General features: G+C 40.3%; 1 protein-coding gene across 1 annotated transcript in view; it reads left to right on the plus strand.

The window, feature by feature from the left end:
* Positions 1 to 1,032: 1,032 nt before the first annotated feature.
* frzb (frizzled related protein) overlaps positions 1,033 to 14,414 on the plus strand; it is a 32,371-nt gene continuing 18,989 nt past the window's right edge. Inside the window, exon 1 of the mRNA XM_079662527.1 lies at positions 1,033 to 1,315. Coding sequence (XP_079518653.1) covers positions 1,108 to 1,315 — 208 coding nt within the window. The 5' untranslated portion in view covers positions 1,033 to 1,107. The remainder of the gene's footprint in view (positions 1,316 to 14,414) is intronic.

Genomic DNA, 14,414 nt, shown 5'->3' on the forward strand with positions numbered 1-14,414 from the left:
TTTTATGTTTTACTTTGATTACATTGCTATGGTAATAATTGTGTACTTATTATGGTATGGACACATTTTGGGCAAATATCTAGGAGATGTTGAGATCACTTTAGAAAAAACACACTTTTATCAGGAGATTGAGGGGAAAGGTTAACATCGCGTTTATTAAGTGTCTTTTTCAACTATATCATGCAGTCAGTCATGCTAAAGTCTTTAAGAGCATGGGACTAAAGTAACATTCATATTTGGGGGTTTTCCCATATACAAGATTCAGATTCCACTTCAGTAAAACAATCCGAAGTAGTCACATGATCACCTTTGAGAGAAGTGGATGTTTTGGAAACTTTAAGTACATTTAGCAGAGACAGGGTGTTTCTTGTCCTGCATTCAAAATGTTACTTAGAACGTCTTAAAGTACTTTCATCAAAATGTACTTGAGTAAAAGTACTTATAATGCAGAAGGCAATCTTTTAAGAATGATACATATTAGTTTTATTATAATTATCGATGCACTAAAGTCTAATGTATGTGTGTTTGAATCTGCATTGTAACAAGGTAACTTTGCAAGGTATTAAATGCATGTAGTGGAGTAAAAAGTACAATATTGATCTCTGTATTTTGGTATAAAGCAGCAGGAAATGGGGATAATCAAGTGGTTAAAAGTTGTACTTAAGTACAGTACTTGAGTGCACACTTAGTTACTTTAGTTACTTACTTTGAATGTTTACTTTCCCAAAAATATTCACTTTATAATCACAGATGACAAAAAACCGTCCAAATGTATTTATGTCATGTTGTCTGAATCTCCTCGTACCTCAACATTGCACCTAAGTACCCTAGCTTTACTTAAGTTAATGTACTTAGTTACTTTCTACTTTAAGTATTTTTCCTGGTACCCCAACCACAGTACTGATCACTGATTTCATGAAGGAAGAAGGGATTAAGGAGGAAGAGGGAGGAAGAGGAGGAGGAGGAAGGAGGAGGAGGAAGAAGGAGGGAGGAAGGAGGAAGAGGAGGTGAAAGCCTTCATAAGAGAACCGCTCCTCCACTCCAGCTTCAGTCCCTCCGCAGGAGTTTTATCTGGATCTATATATCCCTCCGCGCCTCCGCCCCGCCATGCTCTCCCCGGGGCTCTGCGTCTCTCTGCTGGCCGCCTGCCTCGCTCTGTTCCCGGCTGTGGAGGTCCGGGCCGCCTCCTGTGAGCCGGTGCGGATCCCGCTGTGCTGGTCCATGCCCTGGAACATGACCAAGATGCCGAACCACCTCCACCACAGCACGCAGGACAACGCGGTGCTGGCCATAGAGCAGTTTGAGGGGCTGCTGGGTGAGTGATAAGCCCCCCGAAACAATCAATTAACTCTAACTCAAGTTTCAAGTTTCAAAGCTTTATTGTCAGCACAGCAGCTGCAGTTTTATCTCACAGGCAATAAGACTATCAAACACCTGAGCTCTGTAAAGTGCCGATCTACTTATTTATATAAATAGTTATCGCTGCAATAAAACGTATTTAATTGTGTCTTAATGTATATTATTAAATGTCAGATTCTGTTCTTGTACATATCAATTCATGGCCGTATCTACCATTGAGGTCACCGAGGTCCGGACCTCGGTAATATTTTTCGAGCTGTGTATACAAAACTTGTGAAATAATTGCACTGAATGGGGTTCTTTGTAGTACTTCCATTTACTGCCGATGGGGGCGCTGCATAACTGCGTAGCCTCGATTAAAGCAAACAGAAGAAGACGACATGTATCAACAAACCACCGCAGCCGAGCAGCCCGGACTTGAACCGGAGCAGCAGAGGAGTGATGAAGTATCTTGAGATCTGAGTCCAGCGGGCTGCTTGTGTTTCTGTTCATCAGGACATCATATGACCAGCAGATCCTGTGTGAACGCTCTACGTTAGTCAGTGGACGTCCGACAACATGCACACTAACTTATATTGCAATTTGCAGCTATACTTTGGTTTAAATTGCGTGAATAAACTAGCTAGAGAGCTATAGTGAATTACCTTCATCCAATGTCAGAAGGATTACCTTTTAAAAAACGTGGTAATGTTTTTCTTTCATTTCAATTTGAGTAAAACAATGGAGATATAACATTGTATTGTTTTATTTTTACACTGACTCAGATATAATGAAAAGACTACGTCAGTCGAAGTTCAGCTTTGGTAAGGAAGAGACAGGACAGGCAGAGAAAGAGAGAGAGAGAGAGAAAGTGATGGAAGTCAGGGAGGAACTGCAGGTACAGTCACACAACAATAATTTAGGCTTAATAACCCCATCTATCTATTTATATATCTATAACAATAGTCTTAATTTACAATAGGCATAATTGTAAAACAAAATACATCTATTGAAGGTATGATGTCATAATAACATACAATTGTATAAAACACAATTTGCTTACATCTTTGTTCTCTTTTGAGAATCAAACAAAACAGATTTAAATGACAAAAAGAATGCAAACAAGTGAAATGAACTAAATGGCTGCATTGCTTTTGATTCACTGGCAGGAGCGACAAGTGAGGAGGAGCAAAAAGTGAACAATGAGGGAGAGATTGAACAAAGAGAAAGAGTAGAGGACAGAGAGAGTAATGAACAGGAAGAAGACAGAGAGACTCAAGAAGATGGAAGAGAGGGTGCAGGTTATGGAAAGGAGAGAGACATGGAAATGAATGTTGACAATGTGTTTCGATCATTTTAGCCTCTTCTGCATGTCCAGATCATTCATAGCAACAATCAGCTGATTCTTATGCATTACACTTTCAAAAATAATTGATGCTGCAGCCCACTGACATGGTTTGAAATCAATATATTATCCAATGTGTGACCCCCCACAGGACTATAAGTAGATCATGAAAATCCCAAAAATCTCGGGGGGTGTCCCCCGAACCCCCCTAACATATTTGGAACTCGGTATTTAGGAAATCCTGGATACGGCCCTGCATATCATATTCTACTTGCATGTATATAGGTTTCTTGCTCTATTTGTATTTTATTGGAGGAGCTCAGGTCAGAAGAATGTCATTGCCATTTCTACTCTGTAGCTGATGTGCATATTAAAACATTTGAATTGTAGATGTGAAAATGAAAAACTGAAGTCCCGGGCTCCTCCAACAGAGCAACATGAATATATATAGGACATAGAACAAATAAAACAGATCAAATAGTGCAAGAGAATGTTTGGAGATGTGCACGTAACTAAAAAGTGAACTGACATCCAGCTATTCATGATGAGTATTTTTAGTTGTGGTACTTGATGCTAAAACTTCTGTGCTGTGAGTTGTACCTGTTAGTGGAGAAAGAGTATTATTTATCTGTGGTATACAACGTTTAAGTACACGGTCTGAGTACTTACATCTCTGTTCTACTACACAACGTTTCAGAGGCATATATTGTACTTTTTATTCGACTAAACTGTATGTGTTTGATAAGTGCAGATTCAGATTTACAATAGAAAGAACAACAAACAATATTTGGGCTTTGTTTGTTGTTTGTTGACTAGACATTTTCTGATCTTAAAATGAGTGGATTAAACCCATGTAATCATATAATAAATCATTAGTTGCAGCCCTAATTTGTTTATTCAACTAATTAGAAGCATATGCATTAGTAGTACCTCAAATAAAATCAATAAACATGTAAAAAATATGTATTTGATGTTTAAAAAACTAATAATTAAAGGCTTCCTTTTTTAATTACTGGACAGATGCATACGTTTGAATTGCCCTCTGCCACTACCACGCAAACACTTAAAATATAATTGTAAATTAATTCAAACTTATATATAGATATTTTAATAGATTTTGAGACAGAAAATGTCTATAGAAGTTCAGTTTTCTAAAAATGTTTGAACAGATACATGAATACCATCATCTTATACTCACCCGAACAGTGTCAACGTGTTTACAAGGGACTGCTTTCTTCATCTTGCTTCACAAAAAAGCAGCATTCTCGATATTTTTTATACACACCTGCACAGATTCATAGCCATGGCCCCGAAGAGAAATCATACTTACATCAAACTTAAAACCAAATCATGATGACGTTTCTACACAATGTGCAGCAGTAGCGTAGCATAGCACGTTAGCATCATGCTACATCAATGCTGGGTCCTCTTCTCCTGATTTACATCTGCAGGAGGAATAAAAAACACTTAGATTATAACTCTCAGGAAACCTTACACCATCTCTTTCCTTGGAAACAAATGTGTGGAAAGCTTCATCTTAATTAAAGGGGACCTATCATGCAAAATGCACTTTTGTACGTTTTTTCTACACGACTATGTGTCCCCGGTGTTCCAGGGAACTCACCAAGTGTCAGAAAACACAACCCTCTCTATTTTCCTCCATACCCAAATCTCTAGAAAAGGGGCTGCAACGGATCTGATACAGACTGATCCAGATTTGAAAGTTCTCTGACATCAGGAACGAGGAGCTCCGCATATGGTCAACTCTCCACCTATCAGGGGAATGAGAGGTTTGGCCACGGCCGGCCATTGCCGGTCGAAAGCGCTGGAGACGCTGTAGTACATATGCCAGGCCTGTAAGTGGCGCTGTAGTCTTCCACAAAAGCAGCGAAGAAGACTTCCCTTGCATGGTTGTCATGGTTACCCTTCTGTTTATTCTCTCCGCTGTGGCTCTTTTTCTCCCTCCCTGAGGAAAGCGTTTGCGCCTCCTGCTTTAAAACAAATGATTAATGACTCTATATAATCATATGTAAGGGATAATTTGCAGCGACGCGGTCATTATGGGGAAAAGAACACCGACAGGCTGATCAGGAGCCCAATGCGAAGCGGAGGGATCTAGATCGGCATGAAGGTGTTATTTTCCCCATAATGACCAAGTCGCTGCACATTATCCCGCTTATTACATGGCCACATTCTCAACAAAGTAATGACATGACTCCCAATATTAATTGAAATGCTTTTGTGGATTTAGAAAATTATTTTATTGATTAAAAAAATAGTTGTATGTATTGATTTAAATTGACATGCATCCGCTAAGAAAAATAGTCCGTTGTTACCGTTTGAACTAACGTAGCAACGGCAGGAACTGCTTCGATAGCGTTTTTGAGGAGCTTTTTGATTACAGATTTGAAAACATCTCTGCTTGCTTTAAAAGTAGCACAATTCATTTTGTCAAACCTTGGGAAGTATCTAGATATCCCTGCCCTAATGCCAAAGGAACTGCACACTGAATATGTGTCGCCGTTTGATGTCTATGTCTGGACCGCTGCGTAAAAAGGAGGGTTTCTGCCCGTTACTTCTCTTCTTACTTCTATAAGAATAAAACACGGAGGAGGGAGATCTCTTTTTCTCCCCCGCTTCTGAGAGCCCAACAGCTGATTTCAGAGCACGCTCCCCTCTCCTGCAGGGGGGCGTGGTCAGCTGCAGCTCACAGAATCAGACCCCTGCAAAAACAGCGCTGGAAAGAGCAAGTAGAGCAAAATGAGGCATGGCTAAAATGCAGGATCTGTTTGGTATTTTCATAAAAAAACTATATTTATACACTTTATATAGGTATGGCCCTAAAATATATGTTTCAAATATAGCATGATATGTCCCCTTGAAGTTTTCTAAAGAGACTGTGGCTCAGAGTTACAGAGAAAGAGAACTGGTGGTTTCTGGAGGAACGTCTCATTATTTTCTTCATGGAGGAGGAACATCGTCCAGACTCTGAGCATCTTCTCACACATGAACAGACTCATACCCCAAAGCCCATAAACATGACACCGGGAACAGAGACCCTGGTATTTCCTGAGGACTGTTGCCAAGTCCTGAAACAGCAGCAGCAGCATGTGTTTAGCATCGTGCGCTACGCTAACAGAGAGAATTATGCAAACACTGAAAAAATGATTGAACCAAAATGCAACTAGATCTTCAGAGCGCTGACACAATACTGACTTTACCCAGGTGTAGAAAAACACCAAGAGACTCTAAATAACACCTTAAAGTCGTTATTAGCCCAAACTATAAATGTGGTTTGAGGTCGTCTTCTGTCTGTTTTATTTGATTAAATCAGTCTTATAACAGTCACTAAAACAGCTTCAAAGCCTGATAATGGGAATTCACCATTAATGGGTGTTCTTTTTGGCACTGCAAGATAACACCTGTTTATTTCTCATCCCTAGTTGCATCAACAATGATCTTTTCCTTTTTCTTGTGCATTTACTAAGTGTATAGAACATGAGAACAAAGAGTAAACATGCATATCACAGTTTCCTAAAACCAAAGATGATGTCATTAAACGTCATGTCCTTTTCGTTCTGATAAAACCAAAAGGTGTCGTTTCACTTTTAAATGTAAAATTGACATTTGAGGAACTGGAACTGACACAGATTAGGCACATCTTTCGAGATCAAATGGAGATGAATCCTGTCAATATTCAGTTCAGAGTAATCGCTGCAGCTTTAATGTGCATCCTTTGGACTTTTAAATGCCATATGCACATTGTTTTGTTCAACTACAGCAGCGGTTTTCAAAGTGTGAAGTGCTCACTCCCTTCCCCTCTACCTACCTGTGTGAGTGCTCATTCCCTTCACCTCCACCTACCTGTGTGAGTGCTCATTCCCTTCGCCTCCACCTACCTGTGTGAGTGCTCATTCCCTTCACCTCCACCTACCTGTGTGAGTGCTCATTCCCTTCACCTCCACCTACCTGTGTGAGTGCTCATTCCCTTCACCTCCATCTACCTGTGTGAGTGCTCATTCCCTTCGCCTCCACCTACCTGTGTGAGTGCTCATTCCCTTCACCTCCACCTACCTGTGTGAGTGCTCATTCCCTTCACCTCCACCTACCTGTGTGAGTGCTCATTCCCTTCACCTCCACCTACCTGTGTGAGTGCTCATTCCCTTCACCTCCACCTACCTGTGTGAGTGCTCATTCCCTTCACCTCCACCTACCTGTGTGAGTGCTCATTCCCTTCGCCTCCACCTACCTGTGTGAGTGCTCATTCCCTTCACCTCCACCTACCTGTGTGAGTGCTCATTCCCTTCACCTCCACCTACCTGTGTGAGTGCTCATTCCCTTCACCTCCACCTACCTGTGAGAGTGCTCACTCCCTTCACCTCCACCTACCTGTGTGAGTGCTCATTCCCTTCACCTCCACCTACCTGTGTGAGTGCTCTTTCCCTTCACCTCCACCTACCTGTGTGAGTGCTCATTCCCTTCACCTCCACCTACCTGTGTGAGTGCTCATTCCCTTCACCTCCACCTACCTGTGTGAGTGCTCACTCCCTTCCCCTCCACCTACCTGTGTGAGTGCTCATTCCCTTCACCTCCACCTACCTGTGTGAGTGCTCATTCCCTTCACCTCCACCTACCTGTGTGAGTGCTCATTCCCTTCACCTCCACCTACCTGTGTGAGTGCTCATTCCCTTCACCTCCACCTACCTGTGTGAGTGCAGGTTTTCCGCATTGACTTTGATCAAAAGCAAGTGCCGGTCAAAGCTGAAGCCAGAGGAGGATCTGCGTTTATTTATTTATTTATTATTATTATTTATTATTATTATTTGTTTTTGTATTATTTGACTTTAACTTTAACTATATATTTATTTGTTGTTCCTTTCTTCTCTTTTCTTTTCTCTTCACTATTATCTGTAAAGCGTCTGAGCACCTGTAAAAGCGCTAACAAATTAAATCTATTATTATTATTATTATTATTATTATTATTATTCCTGTGTGCATCAAAGACGCAGACTCATCGTTCCCACTAAAGTAGGGCTGAGTGTAATAAGGAGGCAAAGTTGACGTTCAGTGTGTTGCCGGGAGCGTATAAGGATTCATCCACCATGTTGAAAATGTTAAAAAAGTTTAAAAGATAAAAAGGTTTTAAAAAGTAAGAGTTTAATGTTTTAAGGAGGTGACGCTACTCAGCCAATCAAATGGGTGCAGTCAGTGAGTCAGCACGATAGGTTCAAACACAGAGACGAGACAAGAAGAGAGAAACAGTCGGAGTCATTTCAAATGGCGTGCTCAAAAAAGAGAAAGGTAGACAGCGTTCTCTTACTGGACCTCTTTGAAATGCAATTGAATACCCCTACATTATAGCAACAACAACAATAATAATAATAATAATAGCAATAATAATTGGGAGGGGGGGCGCGGCTGTTCTTATGTTCTCTGAGGGGAGGCTCACCTACCCACACTTTGAAAACAGCATTTGTGACGGTTTCAGGGACACACGTGAGCTTTTTGACACGGCATCAAATGATAACCCCGTGATTGGAAGTCATTCAAAGTTATTATGTTTTAATGAAATGCCTTTGATGCATGCTTTCCTCTGCAGAGTGAAGATGCATAACTCCTTAAAATCATAGAAACCGAAAAATAAAACAATTACTATATGACTTGGTGATTTAATCAAGGCTGCATGAAGGGTTAATGGTTAATGGTGGAGGTGATATAACATGATGTGACAATATTTCACCTTTAATACCTTCATCTCCTCCTTTTTTTACTTTTATTAATGAAAACGTTACTAATAATAATCATACTAAGTGTTTTTAAGGCTCTCTGCAGACCTGTGGTATTGATCTGGACAGCATCCCCGTTGGAAAGGAACTCTTTTCAGACCAATAACAGATGAAACTCTCAAAAACAGACCAGAGGTTGGAAAAATAAAGACTGTAATATTGGATTTTCAGTGCAATTAATGTTAATCCGACCTTGAGGCTCTTAGGCTGCGGTCGGATAGTCCAAAAATCAGCTCCTATCCCTATCGTCTATCCCTATCGTCTATCCCTATCGTCTATCCCTACCGTCTATCCCAGGGGGGTCAAACTCAAATACACAGTGGGCCAAAATTTAAATATGTACTAGTGGAGGGCCGGACTGGTTCAATGTTTATTGCAGAACTTATTGAAATGAACTTATTGCACATATTAAACCTGGAACTAACAAAGCTTAAATGATTGCCTATAAAAACAACATTAAACATTAAATAATCAGTTGATTCATTTCTTATGGCTCTATCTGCAGCTTCTCCAGAGTCATTTCTTATGAGTACATTTTCCCACAGGCCAACAACAGCTTCAACAAAACTATTTCCCTCAAAGAGAAACCAAACATGCCCTGTTGTCGTGAGAGAGAAAGTGCAGAAGGAAGCATCCATTAAACTCAGTGTGCTGCTCTGTGATGCTAGCTCAGATACTTGGCATCTCATCTTGGGTGCAAGGTCATCAATGTTTGGGGTCAGGCTCTGAGCTGAGGAGACCCTCAGGATGGAGTGAAGGGGTGAGAGCAATATACCGGAGGGCCAGATCGGATAGTGATTCGAAATGATCCTGTGGGCCGAAATGAAATCCACCACGGGCCTGATCTGGCCCCCGGGCCTTGAGTTTGACACATGTGCTCTATCCCTATCGTCTATCCCTATTGTTACATCACATGTCACTTGTTAGACGCTTTTATCCAAAGCGACTCACATACTCAATACTGTGGGCAATCTCCACAGGAGCAATTTGGGGTGAAGTGTCTCAGGGACACAACGACATGCTGACTGCAGTGGGATTTGAACCTGTGACCCCTTGATCCCAACACATAGAACCCACTACGCCACACGCCTCCCACGAAATAAAAAAGGAAAGTGAAACTTATGCTCGTCACCCTCTCCCTCCGGTCCACATTAATACAAATGATCCCAATACGTATGATTGTATGAAAAGATCTTAAAATCAATACAAATGTATTTATTATAAACGTTAGTCCTTAACACCTATCACTGTGTATATCACCATTCAAACATCTTTTAAAAGTTGAACAAACCCCACACAGCTCAGTGAAATGTTGACTTTATTTGATCATTTCAGTAAAAACTAACGTTCATATTTCTCTTTTTGATTATAATACTGATGAACGTTCAAAACAAAGCACTTTGGCAACTTACCACATACGTTTTAAAAAGCTTAATAAGCACCGTAACTTTCATGATATAATTTCTCCGTCATAATCGTTTGTGTCCGTGAACGGCCGACTGTTGTGTGACGGCAAATGCTGCGGCTGCAATGCATTATGGGACAGCATTTTCTCCTCTCCTTTCGGTAAGGGAGGTCCAGTGGTTCATAAGCTAAAGGAGTTTATAAAGGAAGTTATAAAAGGGGGGGGGGGGCTGCTAGTGAATTAATTTTAAGTTTGAGAAACAGAGCCTCGTTGCGGGGAAATTATACTGATGGCTAGCTAGTCCGCCCCTGAAAATGTCTATGCAAACGTTATTATTAATAATAATTAAAAAAATAATAATCCTTTTTTTTTTATAATTTTTTTTTTTTTTTAATTTTCCATTTTTATTTTGTAATCATCTCGAAACACCCACTTGGGGTCTCGTGACCCCCCGGGGGGTCGCGACCCCCACTTTGGGAACCCCTGATGTAGAGAATTCGAACTGCACTTATCATGGCTGCCACTGAGGGACTTCCGGGTCATTTCACTCCCTTAGGAAGGTTCCTAAGCTAAATGGACTATTCGACTGCAACCTTCTTCCTTATCAAACTACCGGTCAGATTTCAATAGTTGCATCCTTTTCTGAGATGTTTTAAACCAAACCTTTCACATCTTTATATGTTTTATATATCTAAACATGTGTTGCTAGTTTAGTTTCTGGCCTCAGATTAAAGGTTTCTTTGTATTTTATTCTTAATCTTCTGTGTTTTTCTTTTAAAGTTTCCCATTTCAGACACTAATTAGCCAACACATACACTTTATGATAAGACTGATTTTGGTTTAATTCGTTATGCATGTGAATAACTGTTCAAATATCAGTGTGTATTTCTTCTAGATTGTTTCATTGCAGCTACACATTAACAAAAGGCATGGCATTGTACAATACAAATTAAAAAACATAATCTATGAAGTGAGTTAGCTGTCTTTAACTTTCAATGTAAAAGCCAGTGGCCCTAGTTCTGTGGTGTATGTTTTTGGAGCTATTTAAAAGGAATCCATACAAGAGGAATCACACCTAAGGGCATGTGGACGAGCTTATTCACTTCTATAATATTCTATGCACACACATCTGTCTTCTATAAATACATTGAGGTGTTGGCTGGAGCTGCAGCTCAGCTGAGGTCGGAGGAATGGAGCTGAACGTGGAAAGGCAACGAGCTTAAAACCAGAAAAATGTTCCAAATGAAAGAGCAGAAACCAGGAGGCAGATCCAGGTCAGAAGTTCACTTTCTGAGACTTTCTGAGAGTCCATTGTGGAGCCAAAGCTCTGCAGGACAAACACGCAGGATAAAAACCTGCTCTGGTCGTCATGTGTGAAGCGTTTCAAATCCACTGTTACCAGAGGAGGGAAGTAGTGGAGTACAAATACTTCGTTACTGTACTTAAGTACATGTTTCTGGTATCAGTACTTTACTCCACTACTTATTTTTCTGACGACTTCTTACATGTTGAACCCAAATACCTGTACTTTCTACTTCTTACATGTTGAACTCAAATACCTGTACTTTCTACTTTTTACATGTTGAACACAAATACCTGTACTTTCTACTTCTCACATGTTGAACACAAATACCTGTACTTTCTACTTCTTACATGTTGAACTCAAATACCTGAACTTTCTACTTCTTACATGTTGAACTCAAATACCTGTACTTTCTACTTCTTACATGTTGAACTCAAATACCTGTACTTTCTACTTCTTACATTTTGAACACAAATACCTATACTTTCTACTTCTTACATTTTGAACTCAAATACCTGTACTTTCTACTTCTTACATGTTGAACTCAAATACCCGTACTTTCTACTTCTTACATTTTGAACACAAATACCTGTACTTTCTACTTCTCACATGTTGAACCCAAATACCTGTACTTTCTACTTCTTACATGTTGAACTCAAATACCTGTACTTTCTACTTCTTACATGTTGAACACAAATACCTGTACTTTCTACTTCTCACATGTTGAACTCAAATACCCGTACTTTCTACTTCTCACATGTTGAACACAAATACCTGTACTTTCTACTTCTTACATGTTGAACCCAAATACCTGTACTTTCTACTTCTTACATGTTGAACTCAAATACCTGTACTTTCTACTTCTTACATGTTGAACACAAATACCTGTACTTTCTACTTCTTACATGTTGAACACAAATACCTGTACTTTCTACTTCTTACATGTTGAACTCAAATACCTGTACTTTCTACTTCTTACATGTTGAACACAAATACCTGTACTTTCTACTTCTTACATGTTGAACTCAAATACCTGTACTTTCTACTTCTTACATGTTGAACACAAATACCTGTACTTTCTACTTCTTACATGTTGAACACAAATACCTGTACTTTCTACTTCTCTCATGTTGAACTCAAATACCTGTACTTTCTACTTCTTACATGTTGAACTCAAATACCTGTACTTTCTACTTCTCTCATTTCCCAAACAGGCTGGTTCCTTTAGTCTGAATGTGTGTTTGGTGGCGTGATCATTATTATTTAGAGTCATTGCGTGCCTATTGATTTGAACACGATCCGTGTATCCATCATTTCCTGGTCTTCTCTAAAGAAGAGGGACCAATGGAAACGTTGTCATGTTGCCGTTGGTCACCATGGAAACATTCATTAGCTAACAATGACATTATTGTTCTATTAATATAAAGGGAGGTCAGGTACTCTTTAAAACAGCTGCTAGTTATGGGTACTTTTTACTGAAGTACATTTCAAAGTTCTTTACTTTCACTTGAGTAAAGAAGTTTAGTCAGTACTTCTACTTTCACCAGAGTATTTTTAAACAGTATCTGTACTTCTACTTGAGTAAAGGATGTTTGTACTCTCTGCAGTTAACCGCATGTCCCTGAACTCACCGTTCCCTCGCTGATGTAAGAAGGGAGTCCTCTCTCCAATGTCAGTCAACCGCTGACTGCAGAAGAGGCCTAAAGAAACACAGAGTTTCCCCAAAAATGTCCGACAACGGAAAAGGAAACATGTGAAGTATTATTATAGTTTATGTTTCCCTGCAGATAAAAAAGAGCTGAACCATGCTGCTCCCTCAGGGTCGAGCTTTTATAGCTCAGATGGAAACAAGGCTGCACCACGTTGAAAATGAAGCACTTTTCCTCAGACAAGTACTACTTTGTGGTCGTCTCCATCCTTTCTGTAGCGGGGATCCTGTTTTTGAATAAAGAGTTGAAGCATTTAACAGAACCTAATCTCCAGCTGGAAAGGCAGAGGTTTGCAGCAGCTTTTGATCAAAGGTCTGACTGTCTCCCCAAACGTCATGTATACAGAGGAGCGGGAAACTAAAGGGACATAAGACATGATAATTATAGCCGGTAACATCTGTATGATGATTCGCCAGCCTGTGTGTTCAAACTGCAAGAAAACCAACCCAAGATATACAAATGAACCTTATCTATAATTAAAGGAGACTTGAGATGCATTTCCATCAGAGATATTTTCATAACAACAGGTCAATCTTTTCTCTGAGAAGAAGATGTTGATTTGAATTGAAAGTATTTCCTTTGCATAAACCAGGAAAAACATTAGGGGCGTTCACACCAAGTACTTTTCCCACAAAGGTTCCTGAGAACTCTTTAGTTCTCATGGACTAAGTACAGATCGCGTTCACACCGGAAATTAGTTCCTGAGGGAGGATTAGTCAAATGAAGCCGCTGACGCCACTTCTTCTTCTTCTGCTTTGGGTTTACTGGCAGGCCGCAAACAACTTCACGGCGTATACTGCCACCCGAAGTCCCCGGCCGGAAGTCCCCGGAGTTGGGGACTGGCTTCAGTAGAAGCTGCTGGGACTCCCAGCAGCTTCTACTGAAGCCTTCAGAGTAAACGGCCAGAAACTCGACACCTCCTCATCTCCACCGCTCCCATGTTTTATTTTGTGTTGTCATCAGTTAGTCTCTCTGCGTTTCTGCGCTGGGCTAATGCTAATGCTAATAAAGCAATGCAAGGATAATAAAATGGCGGCTTCACAAAACGTTTTGGGAGTTTGACGGGGCGTGGGTTGCATTCCGCCCAGCCAATCAGACACAGGAACCTTTTTCTCCCACGAAAGTCTGGACTGAAAAGGGGGTCAAAAAGGTTCGACAGAACTAATTTAGTTCCTGGGACTTTTTGGTGTGAACGCAACTAAATCGTAGTTCTCAGGAACTTTTGTGGGAAAAGTACTTGGTGTGAACGCGCCTATTGTTGTATGACTTGGGTTGAGATTAGCCTAACCCTAATTTATTATAGTTCAAGTTTTCTTACAGAACAAGGGACCCTAACCATTGGCTCCTCAGGGTACATTTGTATAGTTTCAGATTGAACCATGTCGAAAGAAAGCACAACTGATATTGCGATGATATTTCTGCAATATAACAATAAACCTTTCGTCAGACAGGATCCTGTTTGGGTCAAGATCATCCTTTATGCATTTCCGTTAATACATAACATTTTTTTGTGGGTTTTTCTCAAGAA

Source organism: Notothenia rossii, assembly GCF_949606895.1.
Source record: "Notothenia rossii genome assembly, chromosome: 2".
In the NCBI taxonomy this organism is placed as follows: Eukaryota; Metazoa; Chordata; class Actinopteri; order Perciformes; family Nototheniidae; genus Notothenia; species Notothenia rossii.